Source organism: Colobus angolensis, unplaced genomic scaffold (assembly GCF_000951035.1).
Source record: "Colobus angolensis palliatus isolate OR3802 unplaced genomic scaffold, Cang.pa_1.0 Scaffold148, whole genome shotgun sequence".
Lineage (NCBI taxonomy): Eukaryota > Metazoa > Chordata > Mammalia > Primates > Cercopithecidae > Colobus > Colobus angolensis.
Genome location: NW_012114577.1, coordinates 493,034 through 512,057, shown reverse-complemented (window position 1 = coordinate 512,057; position 19,024 = coordinate 493,034). Strand labels below are relative to the sequence as shown.

General features: G+C 40.7%; 1 protein-coding gene across 1 annotated transcript in view; it reads left to right on the top strand.

Moving 5' to 3' along the window:
• Window positions 1–19,024, top strand: part of SIPA1L2 (signal-induced proliferation-associated 1 like 2) — a 231,342-nt gene that overhangs the window by 130,076 nt on the left and 82,242 nt on the right. Inside the window, exons 3-5 of the mRNA XM_011935710.1 lie at window positions 5,689–5,822; window positions 8,300–8,488; window positions 15,350–15,524. Coding sequence (XP_011791100.1) covers window positions 5,689–5,822; window positions 8,300–8,488; window positions 15,350–15,524 — 498 coding nt within the window. The remainder of the gene's footprint in view (window positions 1–5,688; window positions 5,823–8,299; window positions 8,489–15,349; window positions 15,525–19,024) is intronic.

The window sequence follows — 19,024 nt, the reverse complement described above, 5'->3', positions numbered from 1 at the left end:
ATCTGTTATCTTACCTAAGTAATTTGCTGGCCAACTTGGTATAGCTTCACTCCATCAGCACTTGCTGCTTCTCCTTGCCCTTACATCGTGGAGATAGCTTCTTACCTTAAGCCTCATGAACCAGCCTCTGCTAACTTCCAGTTTTTCTTCTGCACCTTCCTCACCTCTGTCAGCCTTCATAGTATTAAAGAATGATAAGGCCTTGCTCTGGATTAGGCTTTTGCTTAAGGGAATGTTGTAACTGGTTTTGTCTTCTATCCAGACCACTCTGACTTTCTTCATATCAGCAGTAAGGCTGTTTTGCCTCTTAATCATGGGTTCTCTGAAGTAGCACTTCTACTTTCTTTCAAGAACTCTTTCTTTGCATTCACTACTTGGTTCACTGTTCGACGCAAGAGGCCTAGCTTTCAGCCTGTCTCAGCTTTTGACATGCCTTCCTCACTAAGCCTAATCATTTTTAGCTTTTCATTTAAAGTGAAAGAGGTGTGATTCTTCCTTTCATTTTAACTCTTAGGGGCCATTGTAGGGTTACTATCTGGCCTAATTTCAATGTTACTGTGTCTCCAGGGAAAATGGGGCAATTGAGGAGTGTAATTTTTGTCTCTTTCCTATACTATTGCCCCCACAGCAGTCCAACATTTTGAAGCAGGCAGTGTTTATATCCCCATTATTTATCAGTCTCTGGCACACACTTGAAACATCCCCTGTTCATCATTTGGATGAGTGAATTAAAGTGGATTAAGTATATTTGGAAGGCTAAACAATGGCCTCCAGAGGTGTCCAGGTCCTAATCCCTGGAATTTGTGTACGCTCCCTCATATGGCAAAAGAGACTTTGCAGTTGTGGTTAAGTTAGGGATCTTGAGATAGGGAAATATCCTGGATTATCCGGGCGGGACCTGGCTGGAACCTAAATGCAATCACAGGTGTCCTTATAGGAGGAAAACAGAGGAAAATTTGATTACAGAAGAGAAAGGCAGTGTGACCACTGAAACAAGATGCTAGGCTTCTGGCTTTGAAGATGGAGGGAGGGCCATGAGCCACGAAACGTAAGGAATGTAGGTCTAGAAGCTGGAGAAGGCAAGGAAATGGATTTTCCTCTAGAGCTGCCCAGGGGAATGCAGTCACTCCAAAACCTTGACTTTTGTTTGTTGAAACTGACTTCTGATCTCCAGAGCTGTGTGCAGTAAATGGAGTTGTTTTAAGCCAGAAGTTTATTGGAAATTTGTTACAGCAGTAGGACATGATAGGTCTATTGCCGTGTAAGTTCCAATAGATATATAAGTTCTCAGTTTTATAAATACTTCAAGAAATTGTATTGCTCAGGTCACTGAGAGAAATGCCTCCTGCAGCCTCCAAGATGCTTCACACTGTCTTACCACTTCCTGGCACGAAATGAGTTACCTCCCTGTTTTTATTTTGATATTCCTGCTTGAGGTCAGATACAACCATTGCTTTTGGACAATACCAGAGGAGGCTACTTTTAGTTCCGTGCTTCAAGAACAGTTTATTAGGCACCTGTCATCTATTAGGCACTATAACACTAGGGCCTCAGGATGTAAAATTGGAAGGATTTGGCCTTTTTGGAGGTGAGGAGAGTATTTCCAGTGGAAATGATGTTTGGATTGAGTCTTGAATGATGAGTAAGAAGAATGTCAAGCGAAGAAAACTGGAAGACATTCCAGGCAGAGGGAGGAAGTGGAAGTACAGGGTTGGTGCCATGAACAGTGGAGTGTGCTTCCCTAGACCTTTGTGAGTCAGGAGATTTGCGAGAGAAGAACCTGGAGGAAGCTTGGGATGATATCACTGAGGAATGTAAAGTAGAAGATGGGCGAGTAGATGGAAAGACAGAAAATAGACATTCATACAAGTATAAAGACAGAGACAGAATCAGAAAGGTCTAAGGCTGGAGTCTTGGGAAACACTCATGCTGTAAGGAGAGGCCAGAGCAGGAGCCATGCCGGACACCCAGAATGAAAGACCAGAAAGCAATCTCACCTGGAAAGGAGATGCCATAGTAGTGGAGGAGTAGAGGGCCCCGGACAAGAAGGGAGTGGCCACTGGTGTCACAACAGCAGACGGCTCCGGCAGAAGGAGGCCTGAAGATAGTTGGATTTGGCAACAAGACCTTGAGTGGAGCAATAGCGTGGCAGAAAGTTTGACGCAGATTGAGGATTAAATAGTAACAAAGGAAACAGGAGTGAGAGAGAAGGATGATGACTTGAGGAACAGGTACTGTTTGCACTGATAGGCTGTGGGGGAGTGAAATGGTCATGGCATCTGTCTGTGCAGAAGGCCTCGTCCATTTGCAAGGATCACTGGCCCTTCCTCCTATTGACTCAGCCTCCCTCCAGTTTTTAAAACTGAAGGTATGTTTTAGGTACAGTAAAATTTACTTTTTTTTAATGTGCACTTCTGAGAGTTTTGAGAAGTAAATACGGTATTACCATTACGGCAGTCAGTGTAGAGTAGCTTTGTGATCCCAGAACATTCTCCCATGCCTCCTCTGTAGTCGGCCCCTTGCTCTCCCTTCCAGCCCCTGGCAGCCACGGCTTTGTTTTCTGTCCTTGTGGCACCTGCTGAGTATCATTTTATGCTGTCATGTATTAGAACTAGTGATTTGATTTTCTTAACCTGGGGCTCTCAATCTTCCCATCAGAGGTAGTTTTGTGTATTTACTCTTGTACTCCCTACAATAATTTGAAACTCTTTTGGATCTTGTTATGGGGCTCATCAAATGCCAAATATAGAATCGAGTATTTTTGCAAGTAACTTCTTGAAATGTGTTATAAGAAGGAAGCTTTTGTCTTATAAGACTGTTGTATTTTTGTGTGCTTTCTGAATATTTTTCTTAATGCATTTGGCCCATTGAGGGAAAAGCAGAAGTTATTGTCAGGATAGTTAACTAACTGCAACTAAGAATATTCTAAACTGATTTAGTTTTAAGTTTAAAGATGCATTTTCCATTGGATCTACTGCCATGGGTCCAATAGTCACTAAGGCCAGCTTATATAGTGACAGTGTACTTAGTAGTCTGAAGTAGACAATTAACTTTTAGTCTTTGATTTCATTGAATATCTTTTGTTTGTTTGTTTTTGGCCTGCTCCTGGATCAGTTCTTCTTAAACCCAGATCTTTGTTTATGTATGCTGATTGTCGCTGAAGTTTTTTATGTTTGTAATAGTTACCTTGGCCATTATCAGTACACAATACAGCCATGCATCTCTTAAGAACAGAATTATGTTCTGAGAAATGCACACTTAGGCAGTTTCATCATTCTGCAAACGCCGTAGAGTGGACTTCTGGAAATCTAGATGGGTCAGCCTCCTGTACATGTGGGCTCTGTGGTATTGCATATTGCTCCCAGGCTACAGACCTGCACAGCATGTTACTGTACTGAATACTGTAGGCAGTTGTAACACAATGATAAGTATTTTTGTATCTAAACATAGAAAAGGTACAGTAAAAATACTGCATGAAAGATCAAAAGTGGTGCACCTGTATAGGGCACTTACCGTGAATGGAGCTTGCAGGACTGACTAAAAGCTGCTCTGCGTGAGTCAGTGATTGAGTAGTGAGTTAATGTAGGACATTATGCTACTGCAGACTTTATAAACAGTACATTAGGCAATACTACATTTATTATAAAAAATTTACTTAATAATAATTAACCTTAGCTTATGGGTAACTTTTCTACTTTATAACTTTATTTTCTTAACTTTTTTGCTCTTGTGTAATAACACTTAGCTTAATGCATGCATTGTACAATTGTACAAAAATGCTTTCTTTATTATATCTCATTCTGTAAGCTTTTTTCTACTTAAAAGAATTTACTTTTATTTTCTGAACTTTTTTTGGTTTTGAGTAATATGTTGGATTCCCATGTAATGACATCTATAACATCACGAGACGATAGTAGTTTTTCAGCCTCATGATAATCTCATGGGACCACCACTGGTACATGTGCTGCATTGCCGACCGAAGCAGCATTATGCAGCATAAGGGATTAATTACTCACTAAAACAAATAGGCTAGTTTCCTTTTGTGCAAGTCTAGGACTATACCATGTCAATAATTCACCTTTTATCTTTTAAAATAGTTTACTTGCTGGTTCTGTCCCTCACTCTAAAGGGACGTAATGTCTGTACTAATCCCATTTGGTTGCAAACAGCAAATAGGTAAATGATTTGCCTTTTCAAGGTCTAGCCCGTATTCTTTGGTGGCTTTGGATAGTGTGTGTTCTGAGTGATTCAGGTTCAGTTTTCTACTTTCTCAGCAACAATTCTTGTTCCTTCAGCAATCATTGTGGCAAGCATTGGCATAACCAAAAGCCTTTGGAATGCCTGTAGGTTTTCTTCAGGTTTGCAAATGTTCACTGTATTATGTTTCTTTTTAGTCAAAACTTTAAGTCAGGGTGAAAAAAATCGATTGTATGAGAATACACCTTGGAGAACTGACCTGGCAGCAGTTCATTAAGAAATAAATGAATAACACCTGGAGGTTTGCATTTACCACCTGCTCATATGAATTATTGGTGTAATGGGGCTGCTAAAAATAGATAAATTTTTAAGCTGCATTAATAAGCATTTGGGTAATTGCTCCCACTATTTTGTGTGGGTTGGACCATATCTTGAATGTTAAGTTCGGGTCATTTCAGAGGAAACATTTAAAAAGTTTGAAAGTTGCAATGAGGTGTTTTTGGCTCCTTTTAACAGAGCTCACAGACAAGAAACCAGCAGTCTAGAGGGAGCTGCTCACAGAGCAGTAAGCTTCATGTCATTCGAGGGGTTCAGAATAGAGTATTTGCTTTCATAAGTAGCGACTGTTTTCTGGAATGTTCTCCCCATGTTCCCACGGCTGAAACAATGCCCACACATAGTGATTGCACATATGAGGAAGAGACGAATGACCTTCTCTTAGGAAAGATGTCCTGGAGGGATCCTTGTGTTAGATGGACAGTATGGCCTCGGGTGCCACCCTTTCCGTGTGGATGGTATGACTTCCCTCAAAGACCAGTGATTTTATGTGAAAGAGATGATTAGCTGATGACGTTTTAAACCAAGTTATAGGATTTGTGGATAAAATTTGACTTTAGAAACTGATCTTTTATGTATTTTCTATTGCTAAATTGTGCTCTAGACTTTATGAACATTGTAAGCTTTGTAAACATTATGCTGTTTTAGCGACATTGTAATGAAAAGACGGTATTTGCTACATTTGCTACACCACTGATCACCAAGATTAATCTGGCTGGCTTGAGTGGCTACTCAGGTCATGTCTGGTGCCCTCATTGAGTCAAAAATGATGACTTTCCCAGACAGAGGGAAACTATTTTCAATATTGATTCTACAAGTAGCCATGTTCCTCTTTTGACAGTTTCTAAGAATGGCAATACCTCTTTCTGGTGATGCCATTCACATAATCACAAAATAATAACTTTGGGTTAGGGAGGCTTTTGCTGTTCATGAACTAGTGAAAAGCAGAATGAAAGGAGGAAGTAATCGAAAATGAGATGTAGACGTGCATCTGAACTGGAAACCAGAAGATTTGATCAAACAAATACAAGGAAATCATTGTGTATGAGCTAATTGGTGTTTCTTCAGAGATTTGATACACAAACTAAGAGATATCCATCCTGCTCTTTGTTCCTTTTTCATTCTTTTGATGCCACCCTCTCTCTTCCATTATAGAGCACCAAAACTACTTTGGAATAGATGAAAACCTTGGTCCAGTGGCAGTCAGCATCCGGAGAGAGAAGGTGGAAGATGCCAAGGAGAAAGAAGGATCCCAGTTCAACTACAGGGTGGCTTTCAGGACAAGTGAGGTAATGGGGCTGCTTGCCATTGTTATTGGGCTAAAGTCTAAATCTCCTTTGATGTTACTGCTTCAGTTTGTTTTAGATAGGGTACTGAATTTATTATTATTTTTTTAAATTTAATGATGACAACATTTAAGATAATTAAAAAGGGCACTGCAGTATTTTATTCCAAATGAAAAATTTGGAAACATGCCGTGGATATTACGTGGCTGTATTAGTTCATTCTCACACTACTATAAAGAACCACCTGAGACTGGATAATTTATGAAGAAAAGGTTGAATTGATTCACAGTTCCGCGGGCTTAACAGGAAACCTGACTGGGAGGCCTCAAGAAACTTACAATCAAGACAGAAGGTGAAGAGGAAACAATCTTGCCATGCTGGGGCAGGACAGAGAGAGAGTAAAGGGGGAAGAGCCGCACACTGTTAAACCGTCAGATCTTGTTGGAATTCACTCACTGTCATGAGAACAGCAAGGGGAAAATTCACCTCTGTGATCCAATCCCTGCTATGAGGCCCCTTCTCCAATTTGACATGAGATTTGGGCAGGGACACAAAGCTAATCCGTATCATTTTGCTCCTGGCCCCACCTAAATTTCATGTCCTTCTGACATGGCAAGATACAATTATCCCTTCTCGGCAGTCCCCTAGTCTTAACTCACTCCAGCATTAACTCAGTAGTCCACAGAACAAAGGCTCATCTGAGACAAAGCAAGTCCCTTCCATTAAGGAGCCTGTAAAATCCAAAACAAGTTAGTTACTTCCAAGATGCAGTGAGGGTACAGGGATGGCAAAATATTCCCATTCCAAATGGGAGAAATTGCCCAGAACGAAGGGGCAGACCCCATGCCAGTCCAAAACCCAGCAGGAAAGTCACTACTACCCACGCTTTGTTACATTGAGGACCCAGGTTAGATTCTTGCTTGTCTTGCTTTTAGTGGAAAGTGAGATTGTTGTGTAAATTATACAACATGTATAGCTAAATAGGTAGATATTGATTTATATAGAGAATTAAGTCTGAAGCTGGGCATGGTGGCACATGCCTGTAGTCCCAGCTACTCAGGAAGCTGGGGTGGGAGGATGGCTTGAGCTCAGGAGTTGAGGCCGTAGTGCAGTATGGTTATACCTGTGAATAGGCCCTGTACTCTAGCCTGGGCAATATAGCAAGACCCTATCTCTTAAAAAAGAAAATAATTAGATCTGTCCAGCACTTTAGATTTTATCCTTTTAGCTCATTTTAATTAGAGGGATATATATTTGGCAGATATCCAGAATACGTGTTTTGGTTAACTGCTTCTAGATCAGAGAAAACACAGAGCCCTTTTCTAGTTTCCAGCTGCATGAACATGTGTACCTCTGTTCATCTTACCTAGTCCATAGGTGTCCCGGTGACCTAGGCTCTATTCTAGGTGTATGTGAGATAAAGCCCCTTTCTTGAAGTGACATATTTTAAGTTATAGATCTATGCTGTTCAATTCAGTAGTCACTAGCCGCAGGTGGCTACTTAAATTAAATTTAAATCCTTAATTTAAATATTAAATTTAAAACAACTAAACAAAATTAGAAATCCTTTTCCTTAGTGACATTAGTGATTCCAGGTGTTCAATAGCTGATGTGGCTAGGGGCTCCTGTGTTAGCATAGACAGAGAACATTGTCCTCATTTGCAGATAGTTCTGTCGGCCAGTGTTATGGAACGTTATGCAAACGTTAGGTATCCTTATGACTGCCGTCAACCCAGCTCCTGTTGTTAGTAGTCTGAGGACTCTAACCAGAGTCAGAGAGAGGTTGGATTAGAACTAGGTCTCTTGATTTATGGTTCTGGAGTTTTCTCTCTCATCATATGAGGTCTTAGACACCCGCTCCAGATACTGATTGCAAGTTTCTGTGGTGAGTTTGAGGACACCTAAAAAATCATGAGACAAAATTTAGTGGCAGTTTTCTCAGCCCTGAATCACCCTGCCCATGGATGCCACTGGCTGCTGCTCCCCTGTTCAGCCTCAGGAATGGTCATTATGGAAAATTTAAGATAAGAAAGGGAGTGGAAGAAAAGAAGATGGAGAGAGAGGAGAAAGAGAGGATGGAAGAAGAGTGATCAGGTCCAGGATCACTCAGGTCCAGGATCATGGTCAGGTCCAGGATCATCAGGTCTGGTTTCTTCTCTGTTTCAGCCTTTTCATGTGGGTTCAGAGTTGTAGGAATGTCCTAATTTTCATAGCATTGCTCTGCCTTGCTTCTCCTCATTCTTAAGCATATATCTGCTCGTTTCCACTCTGCCTGGCTTGTTCCTGATCTTTGTATACTGTTACTGTTTAAAGACTCCTTGAGTGTTGATTTTGTTTCCTTACATGTTACACTTTAGCCCCTTTCGCTATAATCAGAGCCTTGCTTCTCTTTTTCCTGTCTTAAGGCAGCCAAACAGTTAGGCTATGAGTAGGTAATTGAGAATCAATATTAACCGAAGTCTTATGTTTTGTCCCTGCAGCTTACAACACTGAGAGGAGCAATTTTAGAAGATGCTATACCCTCTACTGCAAGGCATGGTACCGCACGAGGACTACCTCTCAAAGAAGTTTTGGAATACGTCATTCCAGAGCTGAGCATTCAATGTCTGCGACAGGCTTCCAACTCACCCAAGGTTTCAGAGCAGCTGCTCAAGCTTGATGAACAAGGGGTGGGTATAATGTGAGATTGTATGTTTGTGTGTGAGTTTGTGTCTGTTTCTAAAAGTTTTGGAGTTTTCCCATCTGTCTTGTAAGATCATTTATTTTAAATGCCTTAGAACATTTTCTCTTTAGTTTTTCCCAAATATGTTTTTATACTAGTTTGGAAACATGATGCCATTATAGTGTAACACACCTCCTGCTGAGTTGTGACTTTTTGTTATTACCAAGGTTTTGGTGTGTCCCAGCTTGCAAGAGTGCATCTGATTGCATGATTAATAGAAGTCGATAGTGGTTTTTTCCCAGGGTTTAAAAATCTCATGTTGGCCCTTTCGCTGAACCAACATTTATTCTTCTCTACTATGTGGAAGGCATGATGCTGACAGATGGGTGTGAACAGCAAGCGTTAGGAAGATTGAAGCTGACTAAGACCTAGTCCCTGGCCTATGGGAACAGTAAGACTAAGAGCAGAAAGACCTCTCCAAGGCAGAATATGGTAAGAGATCTTGGAGAGGTGTAAAGGCAGTGAGTAATTTGGGGAAAGAAGAAATAACATCTGGCTGGGCACCTCTCCTGAAGAGGTGGCATTTTAACTGGGCCTTTGGACTTGGATGGAATTCTAAGAGGGAGACATGAAGAGTTGCTGTTTTAGGAACTATGACTAGTTTCTTTACAAAGAAAAGAGAGGTTTTGAGGTGGGTTGGGGTGGGGAAAGTAAGTTGAGACTAGAACGAATGAGACCTGGAATGCTAGGCCAAGGAGCTTACACTTGATTCAGGAGGCAATGGGGAGCCATTGAAGGTTTTCCATCAGGATGTGATGTGATCGGAGCTGTATTTTAGGATGATTATTCTGGTAGAAGAGAATTGTACAGGCTGATGAAGATAGAGACTGATGGCTGTGTGGAGACCAATTATGTGATTATTGACATTGTCCAGGAGGGAATTAATGATGAACAGGATTGAAGTGGTGGTTCAGAATATGGAAAAAAGGTCTTTTAAGTTTCAGGTGCAAAATAACTCATAGAGGAAACCGAGCGTTACATGCTCAAGTGCATGCAATTTATTTTAAATGAGTGGATTTGTTTTCAAATCCATGATTTTAAAGAGACAGTGACAATGTCTATTTTCAGAATTTCCCAAGTAGCATTCTTCTGCACGTTTTAGAGGGAATATGAAGTATTTCTTGGTTGGCCAAATAATGCTGTGGTTAAAGTTGAATATTTGACATCTCAGATGGCTAGAATTCTAAAGGTGATGAACCTAATTGGTCTAACAGGTTAACAGTGCATTATTAGCAAAAAGAAGCAGATATTGTAACACCCAGAATGAATAAACTTGAGATCTGTCTCAGGAATGAAAGCTGACATTAAAAACAAAAAAAAACAAACCATGCTCTAAACTTGTGCGGGTGAGTTCTAAAATTGTGTAATATACCGAATAGATTTACCATTATGACTATTATGACTGGTAAAGTATGTGGAATATATGAAATGTTCATGAAGCATACATGAATAATATATGAAACAGTTGATGAAAACATGGCAGGATAGAGAGGATACATTGGGGTGGGTTGAAAGTGCTCAGAGTTCGGGCAGGCTTGATGAGAAGAATAGCATTCATTTGCATGTTGTAAGACAGTTGGTGTAAAGAACTTGCCACCCATGTGTTAGGTGGTTCTTGATCCCTTTGTAGGATATGTCGGTTCTCCCTTTAAAATATATCACTGTCCCACAGGTCGGGCACCTGGTGGGTGAGGCATTCATTTGGTCCCCGAGGCTACTCTAGAAAGTTTCACAGATGGTTCATGTTCCCCAGAAGCCCTCAGGGCTCTGCCGCTGCCACCATCTAGGGCTTCTTTTACCAACCAGTGAAAAGAGACATTATGGCAGCTGCAAATTGACTGATGTAACCATCAGTCTGTATCCTCATGAGCCTGCTTTAGGCATTGGTGAATGTGGCTACCTTTCTTCTTCTACCAGAATAATCTTCCTAAAATACAGCTCTGATCATGCCACATCCTAATGGAAAACTTTCGATGGCCCCCTATTGCCTTCTGAATCAAGTGCAAGCTCCTTTGGAATTTTGTCGGTGTAGTCAGATAGGTCTAGAAGCCAGGCAGTTGTAAAAACCAGGCATTTTAAGTATGTTTACTGAACACCTATTTACAGTCTGATGTCAAAGAATGAATTTAGCAAATTGGAGTCTGCTTTGATAAAACCACTGCATGTCATATCTCTAGTAGTAGTTCGTGGGCTTTTCTTTAGATTTTATATTCGTTTGGCTTTGGTGTACTTTCTTAATGGTGTTCAAACTTAAGCACAAGATGGCATTTTAACTCCCTAAAACTCTGAATGGTATCAGATTCCCATTATACATGAGGAAAACATGTTGCTCATATTCATCTCTGAAAGAGATTGGGCAGCTTTTTTTAACATCCCAGTTTCTAAAGAATCCTTACAAATTGCCACTAACCTGTTAGGATGGTGGAGAGTTTATTCCAAGCAGTGCTGTTTCTTTATTCATTTTCCTAATAGTAAATCTTCCCAGGAAGGGATGAGCCAATTTTGTTATTGTTCTAAGGGTTTGTTAATCTTGAAAATATATTTAAAATACAACCTAATTATGGGCCGGGCATGGTAGCTCATGCTTGTAATCCCAGCACTATGGGAGGCCGAGGTGGGTGGATCATTTGAGGTCAGGAGTTCGAGTCCAGCCTGGCCAGCATGGTGAAAACCCATTTCTACTAAGTATACAAAAATTAGCCGGGTGTGATGGTAGGCACCTGTAATCTCAGCTACTAGGGAGGCTGAGGCATGAGAATCGCGTGAACCCGGGAGGCAGAGCTTGCAGTGAGCCAGGATCGCGCCACTGCACTCCAGCCTGGGCGACAGAGTGAGACTGTGTCTCAAAAAAATTGTGTGTGTGTGTGTGTGTGTGTATGTGTGTGTAACCTAATTACATGTATTGTTAGTTTCTGCTCTTTTGTAGTTTGCAAACCATCCTGGTTTGTCATGTAGCCACTGAGTATATGTGCTCTGTACAAAATAGGTTTCAGAAGTAGGAGATTCTGTGGGTGTTTAGATCATTCCTTCTGTTCCTTCAGTTTGGTTAGATGTTTTGAGGAGGAAGACTCGAACACTATGGAGAATTTTCAGGAAAGTAAATATTAAACAAGACCTTGATGGTTTTGCTACTTTATCTACATAATTTCACTTCTCTAGTTCTAAAATCCCATTTTTCCTTTTTAAAAAGACTATCCCAATGTATTTAATAGGTAAACTCACAAAATTATAGAGGTTGACTGTAAACAAAGTGTTATTTAGATGAATTATGACAGCTCACTATCTTAGAATATTATGAAATCCTTAACAGAGTTATTAATTGGTTCTTAAGGCCAACTGCCCGATTCCCCTCTTGTCCTCTCACCCCAGATGTATACGTTTACTCAAATATCAGATTTGTTTCAACTGAAGTCAAGCAGGTCTAAATAAATGAGACTACATACTTAGAACAAGTAGGCTGAGACAGGAGAATGGAGGGGAAGGGATTTATTGCACACTCAAATATATGCTCTAGACAATTCTGAGGCTTGGTTTTTTTCTCACCTTCATTTGAATGTAAATTTTCTTGTCAATAATGACAAAGCTTCTGGCCTTGGAAATAGAGCAGCCAGTTCTTATCCTGTCTCAGAAAGAAAACGGGACGTGGGTTGGATCCTCTGCTGTCTGGGCAGTATGTATGTATGTCCAGCTGTCAGCACTGAAGCCATAGGGAATTTTGACCAGTGAATATTTTTAGTTTGCAGCAGTGCTTGTGTCCAAATGCAAGCCTAGTTCTATCCCGGGACTGTGGGACTGCCACAGCTCTTATCAGATCCATTAAATAAAGGTTGCTGCAGTAGACATAAGTATTAGGCCTAGCTTGAGGTTTAACGAAGCCTTGGTCTGAGAGAATGAGGAATGTTAGTGTATGGAATCTGGAGTCCCTCCTTCACTTTATATTATGATGGAGCTGAAGAAGTATGTTGCTAGCTTTCTGATATACCCCGGGAGTGTTTAGTAGTTGATACCACATTTCAGTTGTTTTTCCAGGTTTCTGAAAGAGACTCTGGTGAGAGAGATATCTTTACTGAACATTTCATTCTGTTTCATTATTGATTTCATTATTGTTTTACTGGAATCACCTTTGTGGTAAACAAGCTACAGTTCTTTACTGTGATTCACTGGAGATATTTCTGTCTCCTAAGTTTCACCTGGCAAACTTGTCAAAAGTAGGCATGACTGGCAAATACCTGTGAGTGGTAAACTTGTGCCATGCCATGTGTGTAGCAAGGTGTTTTCTTTGGAGTCAGAGTATGGCAGCTGTCCTAAGACACTTGAGGGCCTTGAAATCTGCTTTAGTCACATCCATTGATTCCCATGGGCCCAGGAGCTTCTTAGATGGAAATGCAAATCCTGTTCTAGATCCTGTTAGGATCTAGACACAGGCTGGTGTGTCCGATGGCTGGGAAGGGAGGGGTGTGAAGTTGACAGTACAACAGTCAGTAATGAGGTCTCATGAAATGTCAGTTGTCCAGTTGTTTGGCCTTTGCCTGAATGAGAGTTCACAGAAATAGCAAGCCCATAAGACTCTCCGAGTCAGAGAGGAAGTGTGCCAGGCTGGTGACGGCTCTGCTTGGCATACCATGCACACCCTGGGCTCCCGAACAGCTCTATTCCAGGACTCCCCATTCAAGAGCTGGATGGGAGAAGAGAAGAGGAAGGGGTTTCCTCCTGGAGATGCCAGAGCGGACTGAGGCAAGCTGCCTTTGTGTCCTGGGGCAATGGAGACAAAGATGGCCTTCAGATGATGTGGCACATGGCAGTGGCAGTGGTCTCAGATAAGCGGCAGGTAAAGGAGCAGAGGATGGGCAAACAGGGACAGCAGCCACCGGGGCAGAGTGACCTCTGAGGCTGAGGATGATGGTGCAGCAATTCTACTGGGTGCAGAGGAAGCAGGGGGCACTGAGATGCACAGGCGTTGGAGTGAGTTAGTATTCTGCGGTATTCATGGTGGACTCTAATTACAGCCAGGGCCAAATAACTGGGGAGCTGAAAGCCTCCTCTCACAGCGAACGAGAAATCAACTAACATCGTTGTCCATAATGGGAAGTGGTCATTTTCAGGCCACATTTTAGTAATCTTATAGATTCCAACAGTCAAAGATGTCACCAACATCTATGTAATAATTGGTAATCATAGTAGTTTCTCTGATGCACTTTAAGATCCTGAAATGTCTTCTGAGTCACTCAGGAGCAAATAATGTTTACAATAAAATGAGGTTAGGCATTTTTATTGTACTTAATATTTTTTGAAGATGATTGTCTGTTCTCAGTAAATGTGGTATCTCATTGATTTAGATAATTGAGTTGATCAGAAACATTGATTCCTCAATCTCTGGGTGAATAGAAATTTTTCTTTTTGACCCTGCTAAAGTAGTAGCTCAATGAATTCATAATGTTAGGTATTGAGTAGGATATGCACACCGTCTCATATCCCCACACTCAAGGTACAGATCATTTTCCTCGCTGTGCAATTGGGGATCTCCCGGCCTTGACAGGGTCCCAAGGCCCATGAACTGCAATGCCATAGCATCCATCAGTGTAGGTAGCTGATTCAGTCAGATTGTAAACAGGTGATATTTCCTTTTATGGTCTCTCAGCACTTAGTCAAGATCCGAATACATTCAGGATATATGGGTAGTTGACTCTACCTGCTCAACTCTTAAGTTTATCCAGCATGCAGTAAATGTTTCCTGATGTCTGCTAAGGTCACCCAGGCAGATGTCACCTGCCTTTCTTGCGTAGTATGTTGTCATTAGGGTAATAATATGGATGAGACTGCTGTCATCACTTTGCTGCTCAAGGGAAATGAGTATCATTTTGCCTTATTTTACTAAGAGAGTCAGCTATGAATTTTGATTAAAGGCTCTATTTTACAGCTTGATAATAAAAGTGAACAGTGTTATGGATTGATGTCTTCAGGGAATTGGCAGTGTCTGATAATCTGTCAGCCTTTCAGGCTCAGATTGCTGGTAGTAAGATTAAGAGCTCTGATTGCATGAGTGAGAAGTAGTTCCTCTTTGGGGGACATAAGAAAGGTATAAAAATGCCTCCAGTTTCTTACTGGCCTTGGGAGGAAGTCCCATGGCTTTCAGCATGAACGTGGCATTGACTGTAAGATAGGACTACAGCAGGAGCTTCTCAACTGCTGTTAGATTCTTTGTGGTACACTGTATATTTAGCAGATGTTTTCAAGATAGTAAAAAATGTAACAAATGAATATAATTGTATAGCCAGAGTTACTTTTTTATGGCAACAAAACATTTTAATGTTTATATACATATATCACAATTTCCATTGGAATTTCTACCCTTACCAGACCTTAATTTGGTTTGTTTTTTCCTTATAGTCTTACATGTTTATAAGAAATACATAAAATTCAAATAAAGAAGTAAAAGGTATTACTAGAGAGAGAAACTTTTAAAAGTTTGTAGCCTTTTTTCTTTCCAACTTAGAAGATCATCCTAATTACTATATGAAGTGTGTAAGATTAAGTATTTCCACAGTTCTATTTTTAAGTAGATGCTTGAACCTTGACTTCCTATCCTTTTTGGAAACCTGGCAAATCCCACATGGCTGTAGCCGTGCATTTAATTTGTTAGGGTTTCTACATGTCTCCAGCAGTTGCCTACTCTTTTGCTTATTCACTCATGGGAATTGTTCTGGCATGCTCTCCTAGAACAACTCTCAGCTTCTGTAGTTTTAATTTTACTGGAAGTTAGCTTGTCTGATATGCTTTGCCAAGTAATTATATTTCTCCCCCATTTCAGCTGAGCTTTCAGCACAAGATCGGGATCCTTTATTGCAAGGCAGGCCAGAGCACGGAGGAAGAGATGTATAACAATGAGACGGCGGGACCAGCTTTTGAAGAATTCCTTGATCTTCTGGGCCAGAGAGTCCGACTGAAGGGATTTAGTAAATATCGAGCTCAGCTGGACAATAAGAGTAAGTTTGATGTTGGTGTGTGTGCACATTTTCAGTTCTCCGAAGGCAGGCATGCTGCATAAATCCAAGTAAGTGGTCACATGCCCTCCTGTTCCCGACCCCAGAAGCAGCCTAGAAGGCTTATTTGGAATAGAGTTTAGATTTCCTCAGATGAACAAAGGAAACACATTTCTCAAGAGGTATATGCTTCACGTTGTAAGCTCAAAGGGTCAATTCTTTTTCCTTTGTAACACCAGCAGAGAGATTCCCCAGTGTTTCATGAAGAATTGTTTAATATTTTCTTCTTTCTTTTACCCTAACCTCTTCGATTACACCCTTGTTTCATTATACCAAGGACAAGCACTGCATTTATTTCTAAGAGACAAAATATTAACACATCCATTCATGCTGTGTTATTGGGCTTATTTTGTTCATTTCTAGATTCATGATGTTAACCAGGGAGGTGGAGCAGTGTTTAAAAAGCGAGTGCATCTTCACACAATATCCCCTTATAACAGACTTGCACATGTACCCCCTGGATCTAAAATTTTTTTTAAAAAAAAAGCTGATGCGTCTTATTTTTCAAGGATTTTATTTGGATCCCCTTGAGCGGGGGCACCTACTAGCTTTACAGTGGCAGATTGACTGGCCAGTCCAAAACATGGGCTTTATGCCCTCCTAGGATGCATGAATTTGTCTAATATCTGCACATAGATAATCATGTTTCTCCTGATGTCTGTAAGTTCTATATATTTTATCTTTGTGCTGTTATTTAGTTGCTATGAGTATCTGAAATACCAGGCAGAGTAATTTGATGCATACTGGAAAATTCTGCTTATTATCAAACAAGTGCTTGCTCTTTGAGTGAAAAGAGATGAACAGAGAGTCTAAACTTGGAGGATCTGAAGGAGCTTCTTTACACGACTCCTAGAAGGAATGGTGACGTGGAGGTTTTCTGTGTGGGAGCGTCAGGGTGTGGCCGAGCTGCGATTGGAACCGAGGTGGCCTAATGCCATGTCTTCCTGCCTTCTGTTCTCCTTAGTCGCCAATCCCTGTCCCTAAGTCTACTCAACTTGGGACTGTCACTGATACTCCGTCTGGATGAGGATGGCACCTATAGTCAGTTCTGTTGTTAGACCTGTTTTTGAAAGTAGCAGTTACAGGATAGTTCACAAGCCCTTGCGATGGTATAAACTCACACATGGGGCCCCTAGTTGTCCCCTGCACACACCAGGGCTGGAGCTGGACTGTTAATATGTATAATGGGCCGGGCGCGTTGGCTCAAGCCTGTAATCCCAGCACTTTGGGAGGCCGAGACGGGCGGATCACGAGGTCAGGAGATCGAGACCATCCTGGCTAACATGGTGAAACCTCGTCTCTACTAAAAGAATACAAAAAACTAGCCGGGTGAGGTGGCGGGCGCCTGTAGTCCCAGCTACTCGGGAGGCTGAGGCAGGAGAATGGCGTAAACCTGGGAGGCGGAGCTTGCAGTGAGCTGAGATCTGACCACTGCACTCCAGCCCGGGCGACAGAGCCAGACTCCGTCTCAAAAAAAAAAAAAAAAATATGTATAATGCCCATGCCTCAGAAATAATTCATAGTACCCAAAATATGAATATCCATGTATTTTAAGAAAGATGAATGAGATCTTCTCTGATTTCCTTTTTTTTTTTTCGAACTCCTCTTTTCTGTGAAGAACCATTCACCCCCTAGAGATGCTGATATTCTGTCCTTAAGGATGTCCCTCCAGGAAAAGCACTGCTGATGGGAACTATTACTGTGATTGTGTGTCGTCTGTCTTCAGTGAATCGGATTGAGAAAACATTTAAAGAATTTCTGGTCTGTGTCGTCTGTAAAACTGCAACATAGATAATCCAAGTATTTTCCTACATATAGAATTTACATTGGCTTTGCATTTTTATGACATAGGCCTTATCTTTGATACATTGCAGATGTAGTATTAAGCACCTTAGCTCAAGGAGATGAGAACATAACAACTAGAGTTTGATATGTTGACTTTAATAATAAATATGTAAGTTATTTTTATGAGCAAGGCATTCTGTGAGCTGCGAAGAAGTCTGATATTCTTTTAGTAGAGAGGAGATATGTAAGAATTAGGTATGGGAGAATGGTCAGATAAAAATGATGTCTTTTGAGGAACAGACAAGTACAAATCTTCCTTCTAGAATTTGGGGGACTTAAGTTCTAGTTAGAACTCTGTCTGCCCATAAAACTTAGGTCAAATCTGGGCCTCAGATTCCTCACAAGGAAAGCTCAGGATGTTGGGCTAGAATATCTGGGATTTCCCTTTCAGCTCTAAAATGGGTTGTTTCTCTCTCGAACATAAAATGAAATGGGATAGGAACATAGAGGATTTGAGCCACTAAGATGCTCTGTTCACGAGAGCAGAGTACAGAATCCCAGCCATGAAAAGCCTTTATTGAGCTGGGTGCAGAGAATAATAAAACTGATAACCTATATCCCTTTTTGAACAGAAATATTTATAGCAAACCCCAGAACAACAAGCCTTGTTAGTGTATATTCTCCATTATCTGACTGATTATTAGACATAAAAACTTTCAGAATATTTAATTTTAGAAATTCTTGTTTTAGTATGGCTTGAGATAGACAAATTATTATCACATTTTAAGAAGTAGTTCCCCCGCTCCCCACGCCCCGGCCAGTGCATCTTTCTTTCTTCCTTGCAGTTTCCTAAATCTGAAACCTAGTATCAGTCAGCATTTCTCTTTCCGAATTTGAACCACCCCAATAGCAGTGTTGTGATGGGTGTCACTGAACATATTAGGCCTTCTCATCATCCAGCCTTTGGTTTTGTCATCAGTGAGTCCATTGTTCATGGAAGGAGCATCCATCCTGCTGTGGGACTGTGCTGGCTCACATCCAGAGCCACGTTCACTGTCAAGGTTCCAAGCCAAGAGAATTAAAATGGAATGTTACTTTCTAAGAAGTCCTTTGAAAATAACAAATATGTGTTTAATGAATAGTTCAAAGGATTTTTTTTTTTAATTTTGGGACTGATTTATATATAACTTTTTAGATGAATATTCTCTGTCCATCTGTAAATTAATTTATTGGTAACTATATGTAAACACTAAGTATTCGCCTTATTCATGAAAATGCCTTTTATGAATGACTTTTCGGAGCATCTAAGATCTCTATAGGGTATTTCTTCTGGAGAGTTTTCAGATCTGTTTCTGAATTGGATATAAATATTGGAAAGAAAGACATACTGCAGGGTTCAGAAAGAAAATATTAAGTCCATGAAGGTTGAATGTTTGCATGTTTTTAAAGTAAAGATTTAGATTTTTAGATTAAAAAAAGATTAAGATGACTACATAGAGGTTTCCCCAACAAACACAATGGAATAAATGCTGCTAGCAGCACTGTTTCTTGTTGCTTAAAAAGTAGAGAAATAAGACTATGTATAGATCAAGAATTGACAAAGAAATTGAATGCCGTTTACATTTTCCTTCTTGTATATCGTTTTGTCTTCATTATCC